The following is a 23,175-nucleotide window of genomic DNA, read 5'->3' as shown; positions in this document are numbered from 1 at the left end:
TGCGGCCTCTTCTCTCCCTCTAGCGGTGTAGTCTGTTCTATCAAACCTCAGGTTGATTTCTTGGGTATTCAGAATGATTTGATAGGTATTTAGCTGTGTTCAAAGGATGAGGCAATTCTAGGGTCCTCCTACTATGCTGCCATCTTGGGTCTCCCATCAGTGCCTTAGAGTTTACAGGGAACATCTCTTTTACCTTTATGGTTAGGTTTATTGCTAGGTATCTTACAGTTTTTCCTGCAAGTGTAAATGGGATCGATACCTTGATTTCTCTTTGTGCTGCTTCATTATTGAGGTATAGAAGTGCAACAGAGTTCTGTATGTTGATTTTGTATCCTGCAACTTTACTGAATTTGTGCATCAGTTCTAGCAATTTTTTGATGGAGTCTTTTAGGTTTTCTATATTACACCATGTCATCTGCAAATAGTGAAAGTTTTCTATATTACACCATGTCATCTGCAAATAGTGAAAGTTATACTTCCTCTATCCTGGTTTGGCGGCTTTTTATTTCTTTCTGTTGTCCGATTGTTGTGGCTAGCACTTCCAAAACTATGTCAAATAACAGTGGTGAGAGTGGACATCCCTGTCTTGTTCCTGATTGTAGAGGAAGAGCTCTCCGTTTTTGCCCATTGAGGATGACAGTGGCTGTGGGCTTTTTGTATTTGGCCTTTATTAGGTTATGTTCCCTCTACCTTAGTTTGTTGAGAGTTTTTGTAATGAACGGATGTCCTACTTTGTCAAATGCTTTTTGTGCATCTGTTGAGAGGATCATGTGGTTCTTCGCCTTTCTTTTATTAATGTGGTGTATCACATTGATTGATTTGCAAAAAGTGAAGCATGGTCACAGCTCAGGAATAAGTCCCACTTGATTGCGGTAAAAGATTCTTTTAATGTATTGTTGGATTAGGTTTGCTAGTATTTTCTTGAGAATTTTTGCACCCGTGTTCATCATGGATATTGGCCTGTAGCTCTCTTTTTTGCTGGAATCTTTGTCCAGTTTTGGTATCAGGGTAGTGCTGGCTTCATATAACGAATGAGGAAGTTTTCCTTCCTTTTCCATTTTCTAGAATCGTTTGAGAAGAATAGGTATTAAGTCTTCTTTAAATGTTTGGTAGAATTCCCCTGTGAAGCCGTGTGGCCTTGGACTCTTGTTTCTTGGAAGTTTTTTTGCTTGTTTGTCTGTTTGTTTTATTACTGACTCAATTTCTTTGCTGGTAATCAGTCTGTTCAAATTGTCTGTTTCTTTCTGTTTCAGATTTGGTAGATAATATATTTTTTTAACATCTTAATTTTGATTTTATTTCTTTTCAGTGTTCTAGCATTCATTGTTTATGCACCACACCCAGTGCGCCACGCAATGTATGCCCTCCTCAATACCCACTACCAGGCTCACCCATCCCCCCATCCCCCTCCCCTCCAAAACCCCCAGTTTGTTTCTCAGAGTCCACAGTCTCTCATGACTCAGCTCCCCCACTGACTTCCCCCAATTCACTTTTCCTTTCCTTCTCCTAATGTCCTCCATTTTATTCCTTATGTTCCACAAGTAAGTGAAACCATATGATAATTGACTTTCTCTGCTTGACTTATTTCACTCAGCATAATCTCCTACAGTCCCGTCCATGTTGATACAGAAGTTGGGTATTCATCCTTTCTGATGGCTGTGTAATATTCCATTGTCTCTGTGGATCATATCTTCTTGATCCATTCGTCTGTTGAAGGGCATCTTGGCTCTTCCCACAGTTTGGTGATTGTGGACATTGCTGATATGAACATTGGGGGTACATATGGCCCTTCTTTTCACTACATCTGTATCTTTGGGTAGATTGTATGTTTTTAAGAATTTATCCAGGTTGTTTTTCTAGGTTGTTGGTATATTGTTGTTGTTGTTTTTATAATATTCTCTTATAATTGTCCATATTTCTGTGGTGTTGGTTGTCATTTCTCCTCTCTCAACTGTGACTTTATTTATTTGGGTCCTTTCTCATTTCTTTTTTATAAAAGTCTAGATAGGGGTTTACTGACTTTATTAATTTTTTTCAAAGAACCAGCCCCTGGTTTCATTGATCTGCTCTATTGGTTTGTTGTTGTTGTTGTTGTTGTATCTATGTCATTTAAATCTGTTCTATTATTTCCTTCCTTCTGCTGATTTTAGGATTTGTTTGTTGTTATTTTTCTAGCTCCCTTAAGTATAAGGTTAGGTTGTTTATTTGAGATTTTTCTTGCCTCTTAATGTAGGCCTGTATTGCTATATACTTCCTTCTTATGACCACTTTTACTGCATCCCAAAGGTTTTGCCCTATTGTGTTTTCATTTTCATTTGTTTTCATGTATTTTTTAGTTTCTTGACCCATTCACTCATTAGTAGCATGTTGTTTAACCTTCATGTACTTGTGATCTCTCCATTTTTTTTTTTCTTCTGGTTGACTTGTGGTTTCATAGTGTTGTGGTCGGAAAAAGTGCATGGTATGATCCTAATCTTTTTGTATTTGTTGAGGCATGATTTGTGACCTAGTATGTGATCTATTCCAGAGAATGTTCCATGTGCACATGAAAGGAATGTGTATTCTGCTGTTTTAAGAGGAAATGTTCTGAATACATCTGTAAAGTCCCTCTAGTCCAGTGTGTCATTCAAAGTTGTTGTTTTCTTGTTGATTCTCTGCTTAGATGATCTGTCCATTGCTGTAAGTGGAGTGTTAAAGTCCCTTACTATTATTGTATTATTGTCAATGAGGTCCTTTATGTTTGTTATTAATTGTTTCATTGGGGCTCCTGTGTTGGGTACATAAATGTTTCCAATTGTTAGATCTTCTTGCTGTATTGTCCCCTTTATTATGAATCGTGTCATTCTTCTCTTGTTACAGTCTGGTTTAAAGTCTACTTGGTCTGATACAAGAATCAATATGCTGGCTTTCATTTGACATTTTTTTGTGTGAAAAATGTTTCTCTAGCCCCTCACTTTCAATCTGCAGGTGTCTTTAGGTCTGAAATGTGTTTCTTGTACGAAGTATATAGATGAACCTCATTTGTTTTTTGGTTTGTTTGTTTTTTTTTTTTTTTTCTCATCCACTCTGACACCCTGTGTCTTTTAATTGGACCATTTAGTCCATTTACACTCAGAATAATTATTCATAGGTATGTACTTATTGCCAATTTGTTACTTGTTTTTGTCATTTCTGGAGATTTTCTTTGATCCTTTCTTGTCATTATCGCTGTTCATCTCTCCTTTGCAAAGAGTCCCTTTAGTACTTCTTCCAGGGCTGTGTTATTGGTCATGATATCCTTTAGTTTTTGTTTGTCTGGGCAACTCTGTATCTTTCTTTCTATTCTGATAGCCTTGCTGTGGAGTTTCTAGGTGGCAGATTTTTCCATTCAGCTCTTTGAATATATGATGCCACTCCCTTCTGGCTTACCACGTTTCTGTTGAGAAATCTGCACCTAGCCTGATGTATCTTCCCTTGTAAGTTAAGGACTTCTTTTGTCTTGCTGCTTTTAACATTTTTAACTAATCACTCTATTTTTCAAATGTAATTACAATATGTCTTGGTGTTGGCCTGCTTTTGTTGATTTTGATGGGAGTTCTCTGTGTCTCCTGGTTCTGAATGGTTGTTTTCGTCCCCAGATTGGGGAAGTTTTTAGCTATTATTTTCTCAAATAAACTTCCTGTCCCCTTTTCTCTCACTTCCTCTCCTGGGATTCCTATGATACAAGTGTTATTATGTTCAATGCTGTCACTGAGTTCCCAAAGCCTTTTCTCATGATCCATAGTTCATCTTTCTCTCTTTTGTTCAGCTTCATTATATTCCATCATTCTATCTTTATACCACTCATTCATTCTTCTGCTTCTTCCATCCTTGTGGTCATTCCATCCAGCCAGTTTTGAATCTCAGTTATTGTCTTTTTCATTTCTGTCAGGTTGGTTTTTAACTCTTTTATCTCTGGGGTAAGGGTCCCCTGAACTCTTCCACTCTTTCCCTAGCCCAGTGAGTATTCTTATGCTTGTTGCTTTAAATTCTCCCTCACTCATGTTACTTATATCTGTTTTGCTTCGATCTCTGGCCACAACCTTATCTTGTTTTTTGCATTTGGGATGAATTCCTCCATGTGACATTTTGTCTAGGTCTCTGCCTTCATCTGTATGTGAGAATAGATAGCCAGTTATGATTCCTGCTTCTGAGAGCAATGGCTTTATGAAGAAGAGGTCATGTAGTATCCAGGGCCTGGCACTTCAGTGAGTGTCTCTGGTGTGTGTTGTGTGCACTCTGCTGGAGTGTTTTGGCTGATCTATCCTTCAGAGTAGTTGTCTGCAGAGGCTCTCTCTGCCTGCAGTGGTCAGTGTGTGGTCCTTTGCCAGAATGTGGTGAGTTTTAAGTACGTGTGCTCTAGCCTGCTTGTTAGATGAGACCTGATACTACCTGAACTGGAACTGAAACCCTGAAGAACTCTCTGGCTGGGAGATGTGGTGTGGGCAGGGGTTTCTCCTGGTCTTCTGGGAAGGGGCCCTCTGCACTGGGACTGGAGCAAGTTTGACTGAGAAGGATAGTCTCTCCAGTGTGCAGGGGTGTGGGGCTTGGTGTAAGCAGGTTAGGCAGCCAGTGTGGGTGCTGTGTTGCTTCCTGCAGGTGGCTCTGTGTTTATGCTGTGGGTCAGGGGAGGGAAATAGCTCCAGCCAGCTTCTTTGTCCCCAGAGCAGCATCTCCATGAATACTGGCTCTCAGGGACACACTAGGAGAAAAACAAACAAACCCTCCCACTGTGTGTCCCAGGTGCTTCTCAGATCACCGTTTCCACACTGTCTGCCTTCAGGTCCTTTGCTTGCCTTCTCTTCAGGAGCAGGGCAGTGCCCACCAAGTCTATTCCAGCCAAGCCCACTGACCTCTAGAACTTCAGCCTTTAAGCCCCCTTGGTTGCAAGAACTCACGAAATTCAGCCACTCTCATTTTCCAGGCCAGTGGCTTTGGGGATGCATTCTCTTTATGTGTTCCCCTGCATGCTCCTCTCTCTTACCCTTCTCTGTGACCACAGCTCCCTCCCCTCTGCAGCACCCAGGATTCTTTTCTCCCCTAATCCATGGATCCCCACTTCCTTACCTTTTTTTTTTTAATATTTTATTTATTTCTTTGACAGAGACGGATCACAAATAGGCAGAGAGGCAGGCAGAGAGAGAGGAGGAAGCAGGCTCCCTGCCGAGCAGACAGCCCAATGTGGGGCTTGATCTCTGGACCCTGAGATCATGACCTGAGCCGAAGGCAGAGGCTTTAACCCACTGAGCCACCCAGGCGCCCTTCCTTACCTTTTTTGATGTGGCCTCTTTTCCCCCTTTAGTTGTGGAGTTTGTTCTGTCAGTCTTCAGGTCTCTTTCTGGGGTATTTAGGATGATTTGATAATTATCTAGTTCTGATTGTGTGCGAGGTGGGCAGAACATTCCCCTACTCTGCTGTCATCTTGTCTTCTCCTACTCATGGCTTTTTTATTTTTGAGCCACTCTCTGTGTCCCTGTGCCTGATTCACTGTCCCCATCTCTTCATTTTTGGCCTTGCCTGCCTATTTGTGTGTTTCTGTTTCTGGGTATCCCCAGGTTTATTTTTATTCTGTGTCTTTGCCTCCCTGCGTGTCTGGATAGATTTCCTTGTCACTGTGTCTCTGCCCATTTGTTTATGTTCTGTGTGTCCGTTCCTATGTGTCTAGGTTTCTTTGTTCCTATCTTGATCCTTCCAGACATGATCCTGTGTATCTGTTCCCATTTCTAACTTGTATCCATATGGCTGTGTTTGTGGGTTCACATCCCCATGTCTACTTATTCTGGAATGTGTGTGTGTGTGTGTGTGTGTGTGTGTGTGTGTGTGTGTGTCTTTCTCTCACTCCTTTTCTAAATTCTTGTGTCCCTATATCACAGTGTCTCCATTGTACCTGGGCCTCCAGCTTGCCTGTATTTATGCCTCTCTGTTACCTAACCTAACCCTAACCCTTATGTCTCGGCTGGTGTTTGTCACAGTTTGGGTGTCTGCTTTCCCATGCTTTTGTCACTGGATCTCTGTGTATATAAATTTGTGCTCCAATTTGACTCTTGGTGTGCTCCTCTGCATGCGCCCATGTCCTTGGGTCTTTGTTACCAAGTCTTGGTATAAGTAACATCTCTGTTTCTATGATTTTGTAGGTCTGTGGTCTTGTGTCTCTGTTTTCTTCTCCCATCCCCTATCCCATTTCTGTAAGTTACCATGTCAGCATGTCTCTATGCCTCTACTTCTTCAACCTTGGTGTATTGGGCTATGGTTTTGACCTATGTCTCCCTGGTTACTTCTGTGTCCCTGTGTCTCTATGTGTCACGGTGTGTCTCGTCTCCTCTGCTTTTGTGTCTGGTCTTTGTGAATATCTCTGTCTCTCTCTCTTGCTCACTTTCTCTCTTCTTAAGACTTTATTTTTTTTTTCAGTAGTTCAAGGAAAATTTTCTTTTCTTTTCTTTTCGAATTTTTATTTAAATTCTAGTCAGTTAACATGCAGTGCAATATTGGTTTCATGAATAGATTTCAGTGATTCATCACTTACATACAACACCTAGTTTTTGTTTGTTTGTTTTGTTTTGTTTTTGAGATCATCTCTACATCCCAACGTGGGGCTTGAACTCACAATCCCGAGATCAAGTGTCACGTGCTCTACTGAGTGAACCAGCCAGGAGCCCCAGAAAAACTACTTAAATGACTGAGGGAATTACAGATATTTGATGAAGTCTGGAGTGGTTGGAGGAGGGTGGGAAGGACATCTGAGCCAAGGTCTAAGTTGTGATCTAGAATTTGAGTGGCAATGCAAAAGATGAGCATGGTAGACAGGGGCCAGGGCAGGTAAGGTCAGAGCGATTATCAAATAGAACAGCTTGAGAGAGGTCCCTTAGTGGAGATGGGGTTGAGGCAGGGCCCATTAGGGAATGGAGAGGAGGCCAGGGTCAGGGGGTGGATAGAGTTCAGAGAGCAAGTGGGAAAAAGTGAGGTCAGAGGGGTATAGGATAGAGGGCAGATCACGTAGGGCCTTGTCGGGTATAAAAAGAAATTTGGGCTTCATTCTAGGTAAGATGGGAAACTCTTGAGGGGGGTTAAGTGGGAGCGGGACATGAAGTAATCTTTGTTTTTAAATAATCCTTTTGCTGCTGAGGAAGGATGGCAAAAAACAAAAAAAGAAGAAGGGAAGAAAAGAAAGGAAGGAAGGAAAGAAAGCAAGAAAGAAAGAAAGAAGGAAAAAATTATCCCAAGAGAGGGAGCAGGGAGACCAGTGAGGAGACTGGAACAGTTTTCTAGGGTAGACATGATTGTAGTCTGCCCTAAGATAGTGACAGTTGGGGTGGTGAGAACTGGGTGCATTTGGCAAATATGTCAGAGGCAACATTGCCAAGAATTGAAGATGGATGGGATATTGGCGGGTGGTGAAGGGAAGGGGCATGTCAAGGACCTCATGCCCAAATTTGTATCCCTGTGACTTACTGCCACCACCAACTGGTTCTAATCCTGTCCCATAATGTCTCCCAAGAAATGTTGCTCTCCTTAGGAAGAGAGAACAGTGGAGTGGTGGAGCACATTCAGTCTGCAACCAAATGATGTAGGCCCAAATCTCTTACTAGTTGTGTGACATGGAATAAGTTACTTCAGTTCCCTGCACTTCAGTTTCCCCATGAGTAAAATGCAGGTATCCACAGGTTGTGTGTGTGTGAGTGTGTGTATGTATGAAATGAGGGACTAAAAGAGTAATATATAGACAAGTACCTGCACATACGAAGGACTAAAAAATGTTAACCTTTGTTACTTCACAGTCTTTAGGAAATTTAAGGATAATTGTTATCTTTTCCAATTTGTGTACCCCTCTCCTTAAGCAGGGCTGTATATAGAGCACAAAAGAACTAATCAGACCTGCCTTACCCAGTGATGCCTCCACTTAGAACCCTGTATCCCTACCCTGTCTGGGAAACATGAGCAATTCTCTTGTCCAACAAAGCAAATGTCAAAACCACAGCTTGATCAGTTTCTTTCTGTTTTGCTTTCCCAGTCTTAATATCCCTCCTCTCTCGGGGCCTCTAATTCTGTGCTTAGGTTCTAAGGCCCAGAGAGGTTAAGTAGCTGATTCAAAGTCTCAAAGAAAGCAAACAGGCAACTGTCATCACTAGAATCTGCAGAAGCTTTGTACATTCCTAGTTCCCGGAGCTCTCCATTCTTACCTCCTCCTCATGGCTTGACCTCTTGCCCGTGGCACTCACCATCTTCATCAGGAGTGAGGAAGGTATAGAAAGCTGGTGTGCTCAAGGACTCCATGATCATGGACTCCATCATTGACTTAGACAGCAGCTCTAGCTCCTCAGGGAGATGGAGCAGGCTGGCCACCTCAGGGAGGATGCTAGAAGGCAGCAAGACTGGCACGTTTGGGGGCTGCCTTCTGGCATAGGCCTGGAGCTGCTGGAGAGGCCCATTGTTGGGACTTCTGACACAGGTAGTCCCAGAATTTGCCTGGTGTTTTGGGGCCCCAGCAGCAGATCCTGCTGAAGCCAGAGCTTTCTCAGGGCAGCAGAAAGGGCAAGGTGGAGTCAAAGGGAATTGGAAGGGGTACTCCAAAGACAGAGGTGGTCATGGTCTTGCTGGGACTTGCAGGACTTGAGGTTGTGCTTGTGAATGTGTTTGGATCCTGAGGAGGTAGGGGCATTGGTCTGGCAGGTCTCGGGGGTAACGGGGTTTTGGGTTTATTGGGGATTGGGGTCCAAGGTTTGGAAAATGATAAGCTTGGGTAATTTGGGGGAGTTGGGGTATTAGAGTTAAGAGGTGTTGGGACTGGGGTGCCTGGGTGGCTCAGTGGGTTAAAGCCTCTGCCTTTGGCTCAGGTCATGTTCTCAGGGTCCTGGGATCGAGCCCGCATCGGGCTCTCTGCTCAGCAGGGAACCTGCTTCCTCCATCTCTCTCTGCCTGACTCTCTGCCTACTTGTGATCTCTGTCTGTCAAATAAATAAATGGGATCTTTTAAAAAAAAAAAAAAGAGGTGTTAGGATTTTAGGAATGTTAGGTTAAGAGGATGCTGGGTTTAGGGTGTGACAGATTGGGGTCTTGTGAGCAGGAACCTTTGGTCTAGTTTTGTGATAGGTGTTTGAAGATCTGAAGCATGGAGACTCCAGGATTGGCCTGTGGCAAGCTTTTGGGTGACTGTGATGTGAGTACCCCAAGTTGGGAATGTGATAGAGCATCCAGTTTGGGTTGTGATGGAACACCAGGTTTGGAGGACAGTGGAATATCATGTTTCACAATGCCAGCTTTGGGCTGGGATGGGGTGCTAGGATTCAGAAGTGGGACTTATGTCTTGGCAGTCATGGGTAATAGGGTACCAGGATTCTGGTGTGATGGCACGCTGGGCTTCAGAAGCAATAGGGCACCAGAGTTTGAGGGCCCCAAAGGCAGCAGTTTTTGTTCTGAGAGTTGGCTGAACCAAAGTGCCAGAATCCTGTTGTGTAGGATTTGGGGATTTGGGGTGTGCTGGGGTGGATAGGGTACTTAGTGTCCTGACCCAGTGGCTCCAACTCCTTGGAACTGGACATAATTTCTGTACAAGCAGGAGCCGTTGAGGATAAGTAGGACCTTGGTTTCACAAGCCCTAATTTGGGAGAGACCTTGGGTAACAAGGCTGACTGGGCTGTGCCTGTCCCGAGGCCACGTCTGCTGGCGGATGAAGGCATAATGGTGCCTAGCACAGCTGCAGTGGAAATATGTGATCTGACCTTCCCACTTGCCTCCTTGGGCTGCACCATGACAACATTGTATTCAAGGGACAGGTTGAGGACTTTGGTGGCCAGCAGGCGGCGAGTGGTAGTGTCACAGGCTTGGAAGCATCCCTCAGCAACTCTCCACTGGTGGTGTAGGCCCAGAGGCAGCAGGTGAAGTGGGCTACATTGTAGGCCCACTCCCCTGGGACACCAGAGTTCTTCTGGCTCTGCTGGTGGCTGCCTCACTGTGGCAGGCCACAAGAAGCTGACTCTTGGGGCCACAGGCTGCCAGGTGGATGCCAAGTTCCTGCTTTCCTACCTGCCTGCCTGTGCCTGTCCTGCCGCCACCTGTTCTGAGCCACCAAAATAACGGGGAAAAGTTCCAAGGGGAGGCCCCAACCAAGCCTCCCAGAGGAGGGGAAGGCTCTCCCTTCAAGAATGCATGTCTGCCAGCAGAGGAATGGAGATCTCCTCATAGAGGCCCTTCAGCTGTAGGGCTGCATCAGTGCCCTCATACATGCACCAGGCTTCTCCCTGGTTCTCCAGGGGCAGGTGACACAGCAATGAGAAGTCAGCCTCATCCCTGAAGGCCAAACTAAAAAGGGACACCCTGTTGCCCAGTGCCTGACAGATGTTGGAGAGGATCACTCTAGGGGTCATCACACTGGCTGTGGGCTCCCCATCTGTCAGGAAGATGATGAGACGGATCCTCCCCACATTGCAGCCCTGACCAGTCTCTGGAATGCTGTGGTTTAGCAATGCTATGCTGTAGCAGAGCTGCACTGATGTTGGTCCCTAATTGGGAAGCAGACCGTGAGACCATCTTTTCTAGTTATTTCTATCCCCATTGCAGACACCTTAGACACCTCACCAACCTCTCAGGCTCAGTCATTTCTCATCTTTGCTCAGACTGTTTCTGCTGCTTATCCTTCCCAACACCCCTGCCCCCACACGGGTTCCCTGAGATCTGACAGTGGGGCCCACATGTCCTTGGCTTTTATCACTCCCTGTCTCAGACTACGATTTGCCTGTTTCCTGGGGGGATATCTAATTCTCTAGTCAGACAGGCATCTCCCCAATGATAGCAACCCCACCTCCATGCTATAGGGGAAGGAAGGGCTGAGTTTACCAGAGGTGGCGGGTAGGGGAGACTTCAGTACTTCTCTGAGAGATGATTGATCAAAAGCCAGAATCAGGGCAACAGCTTGACCAAGTGCGTGGAAATACATACATAGATTATTGATTTTTAAAAGTTTTGGCAAATTTTTCTGAGTACGTGCTTTAAAGAAACTCAGGGCCAAAGAAGAATGTGCCCTAAAATACATAGTGCTATGTTCTTTCAACTAGGAAAGGGGACGCGGAAGGATGAAGGGACATATTTGTATAAAATATAATAGTGATGTTTCAGGTATTGTGAGAGGTGAGGTGGATGGGGGAACAAAGGGAGCATTTCAAAAATTCCCCATATCTGGGGCACCTGACTGGCTCAGGCAGTAGAGCACGTGACTCTTAATCTCAGGGTCATGAGTTCGGGGCCCATGTTGGGCATGGGGCCTACCTAAAATAGAAAAATAAATAAATAAACAAACAAATAAATAAATAAATAAAAAGGAATTCCCCACATTACCACAGCCCATCCATTTGAGTGGGTAGGTCTACACTTACAACCACCAGCTTCCATGTGACCCAGGTAGTCCTTGGTGCTGTGGATGTTCTGGATGCTAGCTAGACGCTAACTGAGTCAGAAAAGGTGATGACTTAGAAGTGGTCGTTGACGCCACCCAGGATCACATTCATGGCCTTTTCAGTCTGTGGGATATGGGTGAAATGAAGGAGATGGACCAAGGCTGGAGGTCTTGCTCAAGACTGAAAAGTTATTTCTATACAAGGTACTAAGGCCTAAGTGTGGTATGGTTTTAAGACTCTCTGACTCCGGCACTCCGTAAGTCTAGAATTCTCGGGGTCAAAATGCTACAGGCCCTATGGATCTAAGCCTAGAACTGCACTGTCCAATGGAAACTGCTAGCCACATGTAGCTTCTTAAATGTAAGCTAGTTAAAATTAAAGGAAAAATGATAAATTAACTTTCCTTTACTTGCAGTAGTCACATTTCAAGTGCCCAATAACCACACGAGGGTTATTGCAGAGCAGTGGGTACTACTGTATGGGACACCTCAGAACTTTAGAACATTTCCATCATCAAGATAGTTCTATTAGACAGTGGTGGTCTAGAAGGTTCAAGTTCCATGCTTTCATGGTGCTAAGACCCTGTGTGTTCCATGGTTCCCGGACCCGACGACCCAGGATTCAGTGATTCCAGGACCGTAAAGCTTAAGAGCTTTATGATTCTGGGTCTTTATAACTTCCTTTAAGTGACTTTGCAAGCTCTGGTTCTGCCCTATGTAATCTGTTCTTTTACCTCACTTCCATTTCTTCCAGGCGGATCCCCTCCTCAGTCCCCAGACAACCCAGATCCCATTCCCCCCCCTCCCAAACTTTGCTCTTATTGTGCCCTTTAGGTGACAGACCCTTCCACTTCCCCTTTACTTATTCATATCTTCACTGCTCCTTCTCTGGGCAGCTCTTCCTTGATTGCTTACTCTGACCCATGCCCCTTGTACCCAGATAGCCCCTGTCCCAGATGGTTTGCTGGCTGTCATATGTAGAATGTTTTCATTTTCCACACTGATATTGAGCCCTCTGAGGACAGGGCTTTGAATACTTCTTCCTTTTGGCTCCCTTCTCCGTAACAATACCTAGCATAGGGCTAGGCACATAAGAGTTTCAGGGAACAGGGAATGTAGGTCCTAGTATTAGGTACCTCTTACAGGGCACTTGTTATGTTTCAGGCACTGTGCCAAATACTTGGATGCATCAGCTCATTTAATCGTCATAGCAACACAATGGAAAAGGTACTGATATTATACCCAATTTATCAGTGACAACACCGAGGCTCAGAGAGGCAGAGTGACTTGCTCAAGGTCACACAACTAGTCACTGATGAACCACGGATGCAAATCCATATTTTGGAGGTGTTAAACATTATGCCTTCCAAGTTTTATATTGTTATAGATTTCAGAGACCACAGGGAATACCACTTGTGACCCACCTTTCTCTCCACCTTAAACTGATAGAAGATGCCTTGAATGCTTTCAAGGGGATCAGAGTCTTTCCTGCCACAGGATGAGCTCAGGGTAGAGGTCACACGTTCTGGAATAGGGAGCTGAGGTCTTCCTCAAGACTGAAAGGTTATTTCTATACAAGGTACTAAGGCCTAAATGTTGCATGGTTTTAAGGATTTAGCCACTCATTCTTGTTTTCATTCAGAGGACTGAAACATAGAGCATGATGGCCCTTCCTGAGAATCTCCTGCTAACCAGAGACAAATCGTGTTTTTAGAAGTATGTCATTTAATCTATTGAGATTTTCCAGCTATCTGTCTGTTATTGATTTCTAGTTTATTCCACATGGTCTGAGAGCATATATTTATTGTATGATTTATACTCTTTTACTTTGTTAAGGCGTGTTTTATGGCCCATGATGTAGTCTATTTTGGCAAACATTCCATGTGAGCTTGAGATGGATGTGTATTGTGCTGCTGTTGGATGAAGTACTGTGTAGATGTCAATTATTCAACTGATTAATGGTGCTGTTCTGTTAAACTATGTCCTTACTGATTTTGTGCCTGCTGGATCTGTCCATTTGTGATAGAAGGGAGCTGAAGTCTCTAACTATAACAGTGGTTTCATCTATTTCTCCTTGCAGTTCTAACAGTTTTTGCCTCATGTCTTTTGACGTTCTATTGTTAGGTGCATTACACATTAAGGATTGCTGTGTCTTCTTGGAGAGCCATTATATAATTATAGTTATATAAGATTTTTTTTTTTTCAGTCTGAAAGCAGTCATGGTTTATTAACTGGCCAAACTGCAGAAATAGGGATGGCAGATACCTTAGTTTATCCTTCTAATAAGCTGTTCATCTGGTCTTCCCTATTGCCAGCAACTGCGCCTCCCACAAAATGGGTGATCCTTTTCTTCATTCCACTTCATGGAGAAGATAATTTGCAGGGCCCCTGGAAGTTTTTTGGTTCTTTGAAATACTTTACAGTAATACTGTAGGTCTTGTGAATCAGATCCTCCATGCAAACAATGCCATATTTACCAAGAGATCAACCCGTGTGTTATCTGTCAGGGAAATTTGCTTTGTTTCTTTAAACAATGCATCTCCTTATCCCTGATGACTTACTTGCTCTAAAGTCTGTTTCATCTGAAATTAATATAGCTGCTCCAGATTCTTTGTGATTAGTGTTCAGAATGGGATATCTTTTTTTCCCATACCATGGCTTTTAGTCTATCTGTGTCTTTTTATTTAAAATGGGTTTCTTGTAGACAACACAGAGCTGGGTCTGGTTTTGTTTGTTTGTTTTTGTTAGGTTCTGTTTTGTTTTAATCAACACTGATAGTCTCTGTCATTTAATACATGTATTTAGACCATTCATGGTTAAAGTGATTACTGTTATGGATAGATTAATATTTGCCATGTTTTTAACTGTTTTCTATTTGCTACCCTTGATTTTCTTTTCTTTTCCTTCCTCCCTCCCTCTCTCCTTTCCTTCCTTCCTTCTTTCTTTCCTTCCATCTCTCCTTCCTTCCTTCCTTCCTTTTCTCGGTCTTATACTATTTTTCTGTCTTCTGTGGTTTTATTTTTTTTTTCTTCTGTGGTTTTAATTGAGTGTTTTATATGATCCCATTTTCTCTTGTCTTTTAGCAGAGCCATTATGGTTTTAATTTTTTTTTCTTATTGATTGCCCTAGAGTGTGCAATGTGCTTTTACAACTAATCCAAGTCCACTTTCAGAAAACACTATACAGCTTCAAGTACCTCATGAAAGAATATTTCCAATTCATCCCTCCTGGCTCTTATATAACATTGCTGTCATTAATTTCACTTACCTATAAGCTGTATTCACTGGACACATTATTTCTCTTAGTATTTTCAGCAAACTCTTTTTGTTAGATCTATTAATTAAAAAAGAAAAGAGTTTCTTTTACCATAATTCTTTCCTTTCCTAACACTCTTCCTTTCTTTATGGAGACCCAAGTATATGAACTACACCATTTCCCTTCTCTCTGAAGAGCTTCTTTAAACATTTACCTGTGCAAGGCAGGTCTACTGGCAAAAAGTCCCTCGATTTTTGTTTGGCTAATAAAGTTTTCCTATCTCATTCACGCTGGAAAGACAATTTTGCTGTATACAGAATTCTAGGCTGGTAGTTTTTGAGGTTCCTTGTTTTGTTTTGTTTCTCTTCAACACGGTAAATATTTCATTTCACTCTCTTTTTGTTGTCCAATGTAATTCCTATTCTTGTTCCTGTATAAGTAAGGTGATATTTTCCGTGGGCTTTTTTTTTTTTTAAAGAAATTTCTCTTTGATTTTCTGCAGTTGGAATAGGATATGCCTATGTGTAGATTTTTTTTTTTTTTAATCCTGCATGGTGCTCTCTGAGCTTCCTAGACCTGTGGTTTAGTGGCTGTCATTTATTTTGGAGAATCTGTACCCAGTAATCCTTCAAATATTTCTTGTGTTATTTTCTTTCTTCTCCTCCTGGTGTTCCCATTACACATATGTGATAGTTTTGTAATTGTATACAGTCCTTGGATATTCTCTTTTTTCTTATTTTGTTTTACATTCTTTCTTCTCTTTGCTTTTCAGTTTGGGAAGTTTCTATTAACATATCCTCAGGCTTATTGACTTGTTCTTTGCCCATGTTCGGTCTCCTAATGAGCCCACCAAAGGCATTTTTCATTCCTGTTATGGTGTTTTATATTTCTAGCATTTACTTTTTCTTTTCTTAGGGTATCCATCTCTGCTTGCATTACCTGTCTATTCTTGCATGTTATCCACTTTTCCCATTAGAGCCCTTAGCATATTAGTCATGGCCACTTTAAATTCCAGGTCTAATAATTTCTCTGCCGTATCAGTCTGGTTCTGATGGTTGATTCATCTTTTTGCACTGTGTTTTGTTTTGTTTTCATTTTAGCATAGCTTGTAAGTTTTTGGTGAAAGCAGACATGATGTATGACGTAAAAAGATCCTAGGTAAATAGGCCTTTGGTGGGAGATTCTATGTTTATCCAGCCAGGAATTAGGTTGTGCTTGCTAGGTGCTAACAGTTGCATGTGTCAGAGGCAAAAATCTCTTTTAGGATCCTTGTTTTTGACTCCTCTATTGTCTTGGGTTTCTTGGGATAGTCTTTCTTAAAGACTCTAAGCTTCCAGTTCCATCAGCTATAATCTCCTGTTGTTATGCAGGAGTGCAGTGCATGTGGTGATATTGTGTGGGGGAAGGAGAAGCATTTCATAGTTCCATGCTCAGGTCTCAGTCTAAAAGACTGAGGGCAACTATGCCCCTGAAATATGACCTCCACAAGTGCTCCTCAGCTTTTTCCTGACCTTAGTTGGGATGGGTAGGCTAGAAAAGTTTGGAGTTGGGTATAGCCTTTCCCCTACACTTGAGACTACAAAAGACAGCTCTCAATATTTCCCTTCCCCCAGTTTGGTTACACTCTGGTATAATACAAGTTAGTAGACTTGGGCCCCATGGGCTCTATGGTTCAGAACTTTAAGGCCCATAGACTGTACTGCTCCACGTCACTTGGACTTTATCATTCTAGAGTCCCAGAGTATTGTAGTTCAAAACACTGCTTCCGGAACTTTATGGATTCAGGCTCTAAACTCAAAATCTCTTTGGCCTATGGCCCCAGCATTCCATTTTGAGGGTGCTCTGGTAGAAGGGCGACAATATTTTAAATCTAGATGGATCCGGGACTTTGTAGTTTCTAAACACTACAATGCCAGTGCACTGTATTTTTCTGGCTTTGAGGTAAAATAAACAAAATGAGACAAAACAAACCTATGGCCTCTGGAAGGTTCAGAGTCTAAATTGACTATGGTTTCCTTTTTATATGTTGACTCGGGTTTTATGACACCAGAGTTCTCCAGCTTGAAGGTTCTACGACTCTGGGCCCCTTGGTGATCTGAAGTGTTGTGGTTAAGGGTCTTGATGGTTACAGCCCCCTTGTCCAATGTTTCAATGTTGCCAGTATTCTGTGGTTTCAGGTCTACGTGGCTCCTGAATGTGCAAGGTATCAGGACCCCAACGTAGGCCTTGGCCTCTAAGATCCCAGGGTCATGGGAGGTAGAGTCTCTGGTCCCAGGGGACCACTGTTCCTGCACTCTCTGCTTTCTGAGCCTTCTAAAACAAGAGCTATAACAGGTCTGCCGGGTCCTTGTTACCTGCTTCATCGTGGTGCCAAACATAGAGCCAGCCGCTTGTATCAACAACGAATACCATGCTTTTCTTGACAGGTGGGAGGCTTCTGGGGGCAAAATAATGAATAAAATCACCCTCGTAAATCTGGACAAAAAGAAGTGAAACCAACAAGAAGTAGGAAAGGCAGTCTAAATCAGGTCCCCTCTTATTCTCCGGCATAACACCCTGTGCCTTTTTCCTTCCTAGGCCTTCTCTCTGCTTCTAGTTAAACAGGCATCTGTGCGATTGTTTGTTTCAGTGTCCACCTCCTCTGCCAGAGCTGTGTCTCTGCTGTTCAGGCTGTCAGCCCAGGGCCTGCCCCAGAACTGTGGAGTGAATGAGGCTGGCTTGTGGCCCAGGGCTCCAAGGATCAGGATCTCTGTAATATGTGAGTTCCTGTTCAAGAGAGCTGACTTGCACAGTCCTGAGGGCCCCTGGGGACATTTTGCCTGGGCTCCAGGAACTGTAAGTATTGTTTTAACCTCCCTCTATAGAGTGAGCCAGGGGCCCAGCTCCATTGCTGCCAGGGGCTGGGAGTTTGCAGGGCCTCCCTCTCTTCCTTAAGCCTCCTTTCTGCTGTTGCTGGGCAGAGTAGGCAGGGAAGGAGGGAGCAGAGGCTGAGTGAGCTGTTTGTTCAGAGGGGATTGGTTAGACCAGGTGCAGATGCCTTGGGCTGCCAAGGATGTGATTGGCTGCTGACCCCCTTCCCCCACTCCATCTCCCCTCTGCAGAGCTTGGGGGCTGGAACAGCTGAGGGAAGTGGAGGGGGGATGCTGGGAGGGCCCCCAGGGTCAGTGTCAGCTCAACCTAGGGAAGTATGGGCTTGCTGAGGGTCTGTGCTGCTCAGTAGTCTGAAGTAAGCTCTGCCTTGGGACAGCCAGCTTTACTCTCCTCTCTGCCATTCAGGCGCTCTCTGATCACAAGCCTGGACACACTATCTCCTCCTCTCTCAGGAGGAAAGGAGGATAAGGAAGGACATCTTGCTCTTTCCCTCCACTCCAGCCTTTGAGTTAATTCACATGTGCATGTGGGGGCTCTGTCTCCACTTTCTCCTGACGCTCTACAGCAGTTCTCAAAGGCCTGGGTCATCCACCATGCCATTGCCCAGGCCCAAGGCAGAGCCCAGCTGTCCTGAGATTCTTCCCATAACCTGGGCAGGTGAGAGTTTCTGGGAAAATCACATTCCTATCTCCTCATGGTCCCAGGCTCCCTGGTGGTCTCACACCTCACATCCTATAAGCCAGAGGCATGATCCAGGTCACCACCCTCTCACGCTCCCCTCAGCTGCCATGCCACCTCACTTGGAGGAAATGTTTCCTTTCCTTCCTAATGAAGAAAATTAATGGCACCAGGCCATGTCCCTTGGACTGCCCACCCCACCCTTGCACAGGGTTCACACACCCATACACCTCTTCCTCTATTAAGGACAAAACAGTCTTGTCCTGGACCCCATGCCCTTCCAGGCTCCAGCACCTCCTCCGCCAGTCAGACCCTTCTCTCCAACCTGCCCCACACAAGCTCCTGGGTCTTCTTTAAGATATGGAAAGTGTTGTGTCTTTTCCATCCACTAAGACAATCCCCACTGATCCCAGCCCCATCAAAACTTCAAACCATCTTCTCTCCTCCCTGCAGCATACCAAGGTAATGGAATCATCGCCCACAGTGGTCTGCTCACGTCCAGTTTATTCCTCTCCACACCACAGACTGGCTTCAGCCCCCACCACGCACTGACTCCTCTCTCACTAAAGGCAACAGTACCTAGTTGGTTTCCAAACTCAATAGGTGTATTTTGATTCTCTTTTTAAATTAATTTTTTATTTTTTTATAAACATATAATGTATTATTAGCCCCAGGGGTACAGGTCTGTGAATCGCCAGGTTTACACACTTCACAGCACTCACCATATCACATACCCTCCCCAATGTCCATAATCCCACCACCCTCTCCCTGCCCCCCTCCCCACCTCCACCTTCAGTTTGTTTTGTGACATTAAGAGTCTCTTATGGTTTGTCTCCCTCACGATCCCATCTTGTTTCATTTATTCTTTTCCTACCCCCCAAACCCTCCACGTGGCATCTCCACTTCCTCATATCAGGGAGATCATATGATAGTTGTCTTTCTCCGATTGACTTATTTCACTAAGCATAGTACCCTCAAGTTCCATCCACGTCTTCGCAAATGGCAAGATTTCATTTCCTTTGATGGCTGCATAGTATTCCATTGTATATATATACCACATTTTCTTTATCCATTCATCTGTTGATGGACATCTAGGTTCTTTCCATAGTTTGGCTATTGTGGACATGGCTGCTATAAACATTCAGGTGCACGTGCGTGTATTTTGATTCTTATCAGACTGCATCTCCCTGATGTATTTCACGACTGGCGATCACTTTTGGTCCCAAGAAGAATCTTCTGTCCTGGGAAACTCAGATGGCAAACTCTCCTTACTCTCCGACCAGTTCTCTGGCCCGTTTGATTCAGTCTCTTACATGAGTTCCATTTTCTCCCCCTGTCCCTTAAGCAGTGCTTTCTGATTTTTTTTTCAGTCATGGCAAGCAAAGAGAATGATTATGCTTGTGTAACACAATGGAGGGAAGTGGTGGGGATATAGAGCTCTGAGCAGACTGCTGGCAGCTGGCGGAGCTAGACACCCAGAGAGCTGAGGAGATCAGTGGCTGCTGGACCTTAGCAGTTGCCATCGTGGATCTGCTCTTCTGGCTCAACACATTCTCCCTGGGTCACTTCCTTAGCTCTTGTACTGTCAGTCCCTGAATCTCCATGATGACCCAGTACCACATCTTTCTCCTGTCCAATGCTCTCCACTCTTCCCCCTCCACAACTGCATACCTGATCACTGTTGGACCCATTCCCTTGGACGTCTGAAGATGCTTCCAACGTATTTTGCCCAAACAATAAATTGCTATATTTCCCCCATCCTGCCTTTGTCTGCCTTTGTCCTTTACAGACCCTATCATCCACATGGTCACTCCAGATACAAACCTGAGCATCACCCTTAAATCTTCCTGTGCCCCTCACTCCCCACATCCAACCAGCCACCAATTCCTGCTCGTTTAATCTGCTGGATATATCCCAGGCCCACCCCTCCTCTCCATTCCAGACTAACAAAACCCAAATTCAAGACTTCTTTCTCTTTGGTTCTGCTCCTTCTTTTGCGGCCCCTCCCATCCATGCATCTTTGCAGCAGCTGCTCAGTCAGGTCTTCCTAAACTCAAACCCCATAATGTCATTCCCTTTCATGGCTCCCTTGTCACCTTCAAGACTTATTCCATGTTCCTCATCACACCCCTGCAGCACTCGTAGCCTTCGGTCTCACCTCTTACCATTTCTTGTGTCTCAAATCAATGCTCCAGAAACTCCAGCCTACGTGAGGCTCCCTAAACACTCCTGGATAGTTCCAGCCTTCATTCCCTGTGTCGTGCAGGCCTCGGTTGGCTAGAATGTCTTTCCCATTTCACAGCCCCTCTCCCAACTTGGCATCCATTTTTGCATTCTTTCACCCAGCTCAGTCTTCACTTCTGCCAGGGAGCCCTCCCTGACCACCTTCTTCCCTCATGATGACATCCGTCCCAGCTTGTGTTGTCATTGACAGAGAACTTTTCATCGTGTGTGTGCGTGCGTGCGTGTGTGTGTGTGTGTGTGTGTGTGTCTGTTTCACCCAGAGACAGTGAATAGGATCTCCGTGTGATTCACTTCAGGGTTCCCAGCATCAGCCAGCAGCGGGCATGAAGCAGATTAGGTACCCAGGGAGTCCCAACTGAGTGAATGAAGGGGTGAATGTGCAGGACTTTGAAAGATGGGCATACTCAAGCAGGAATGGGAGGTCAGTGGAGGGGTTCTTGGTAGGGGATGCAGGAGCCAGGGCACACAGTAAATGGGAGTATCTGTCTTGCTATTTAGTGCCTAATTCCATCTGTTCTGATTATGTTTCTGCTCCAGACAATGGTCAAAAAGGTAAAGAATGAGGACGCAGACAAATACCTCAATTAACACACCCACAGGATAGAACGATAGAACACCAGGTTAAGGCCCCTGCTGCCACCTACTGGCAGGGTACCCTCAGCTCTTATTTGGAGAGGGAGACTTATTTTATTCCCCCTCCACAACAGGCTATACCATACCTCTGTGCCTCTGCACACACTGTCCCCTACATCTCTCTGCATCTGCTATTCCCTTCACCCCAACGACCCCGGCAGAGGTAGAGTCTCTTCATATTTTTCCCAGGCTAATTTAAAGGCCAACTCCTTTAGGAAGCCTTTCCTGGAACCCTCCTCAGTGGTATCTGTGCATAACCCATTACAGATTTATATGCAGCATTTAGAACCGTTTATGACTGCCACAGGTCTATGTATCTGGCTGCTTAGGGGCTAGGATGTTCCAAAGGAAGACTAGGGGTTGTGTCCACCTCATTTCTGAGTTCCCAGAATCAATGAGGACAGGACTGGGCTAGAGTAGCTTAGCTCTGCTTGGTGGTGATGTATCCACATATGAATGAATGAGTAAATATGTGCAGGGGGAGAGGTGTTACCAAAGCACTATATTAGCCCAGAGCAGACGGGAAAATTGTCAATGGGCTGGGCTCATCGGAGAGGTAGCATTTGAGCAAGGTCTTCAAGGACGAGGACCAATGGAGAAAGGAGGGAGAAGACATTCCCAGGGCAAGCAGAGAGTATGAGCAAATACTCAGGCACAAATGAGTGGCAAATTCAGGTGTTTTTAAAGAAAGGCATGTGGTGTGGTGTGGTGTGGTGTGGTGTGGGGCAGCTGGAGGGTGGTTCGTGTGCTGCAGGTGGTGAGAGATATGGCAAGAAAGGAAGGCTGGGACCAGACATCTCAGGCAGCCATGCAATCGTTGTTGTCAAGCCAAGGGTCTTGGATCCATGCTGGAACCCGCTGGCAGAGCATGAGATCTCTGCATATTCTTCATGAATGTGTGAGCTCAGAATTAAGGGCTCCCTTAATTCTGGCTCAGGTGAGGCAAAAAGAATTTTTAAAACTTAGAGACGGCACGAAAGTGTGAGGGAACATGAGAGTATCAGAGCTGCAGAAAGTGTGAGAGCCCCATGAGTGTGAGAGACCAATTACTGGCCAATGGTTCACTTTCCAAAAGGACTGGTTAAGAGTGGGCTATAACTTACTTCAACCAAGAGTGGATTCATTTCAGGGTGCCTGGGTGCTTCAGTGGGTTAAGCATCTGCCTTCGGCTCGGGTCATGATGCCAGGGTCCTGGGATGGAGCCCTGTGTTGGGCTCCCTGCTCAGTGGGGAGTTTGCTTCTCCCTCTGCTTCTCCTTCTGCCTCTCCCTCTGCCCCCCACCCCGCCCCTCCTCCTGCGCTCATTCGCTCTCTCTCTCTCTCTCTCTCTCTCTCAAATAAGTGGAGTCTTAAGGAAAAAAAAAGGAATGGGTTCATTTGGAGTTTTATTCAATTTATGCAGTTCTGAGTCTCCAACACTTAGAGGAAGCACATGTGTCTCCTATGGTGTGAAGTCATGTGTCCCTATACATCATTCTGTCTGTGTTCACTTGTCCTCACTGATCTCTAGGGAAAAACAGATGAGCAGTTTGCAGAAGCCAGATTACTGGCCAGGCCTGTCTGACTCCAGAGCCAGACTCTTTCCATTCCATTTCCATTTCCATTCCCCCTCACCTGCACATCTCCAGCGATGCCCTCCATGACTCCATGTGCTGGACCACAAAGTGGGCCATGGTGCCTGAGCTGGAAAAGGCAGACTGGTCTTGCAGTGCTGGGCAGAAGGTGATTCAGACACAGGTCTCTCCCCTCTCAATCCTGGTAGATGGGGACGAGTCAGCCTCACCTGTATGGGTGGGAAGGATTGAGATGGGTGGCATGGAGGGCTCACCAGGCAGAAAGGGATGACATCAAAAGGGGTAATCTCTGAGCATGGGGAAAAGCAAACCCTGCACCACCCGCTGCTCCTCCTGCTTACAGCACCCTTCCACTTGCCCCAGTGCTATAATCCTCTCCAAATCCCACAGCTAGCTCCTCCTGCTCTGCCTCTTCCAGCAGGCCCAGGCTGACCCACCCAGCCCTCCCCACAGCTCCCAGGCTCTAGAAGTCTGACCCTCACCCACAACCTTGCCCTGGCTCACTTGCTATCCGTCC

General features: G+C 44.9%; 1 protein-coding gene across 1 annotated transcript; it reads right to left on the bottom strand.

The window, feature by feature from the left end:
- Positions 1–8,202: 8,202 nt before the first annotated feature.
- LOC111139786 (inter-alpha-trypsin inhibitor heavy chain family member 6) lies at positions 8,203–22,901 on the bottom strand. The gene is given in 19 exon segments (XM_022492173.1): positions 8,203–8,405; positions 8,408–8,543; positions 8,546–8,799; positions 9,059–9,105; positions 9,107–9,411; positions 9,413–9,511; positions 9,513–9,850; positions 9,853–9,948; positions 9,951–10,041; positions 10,044–10,101; positions 10,103–10,155; positions 10,158–10,488; positions 10,490–10,514; positions 11,385–11,447; positions 11,450–11,528; positions 17,014–17,046; positions 17,048–17,134; positions 22,699–22,733; positions 22,736–22,901. Coding segments are annotated over 19 exon segments (2,499 nt in total).
- Positions 22,902–23,175: the final 274 nt, after the last annotated feature.

The sequence above is a fragment of the Enhydra lutris genome, unplaced genomic scaffold (assembly GCF_002288905.1).
Source record: "Enhydra lutris kenyoni isolate GAN:26980312 unplaced genomic scaffold, ASM228890v2 scaffoldscaffold118, whole genome shotgun sequence".
In the NCBI taxonomy this organism is placed as follows: Eukaryota; Metazoa; Chordata; class Mammalia; order Carnivora; family Mustelidae; genus Enhydra; species Enhydra lutris.
The sequence above is the reverse complement of the archived record's forward strand: the minus strand, read 5'-3'. Positions and strand labels throughout refer to the sequence as shown.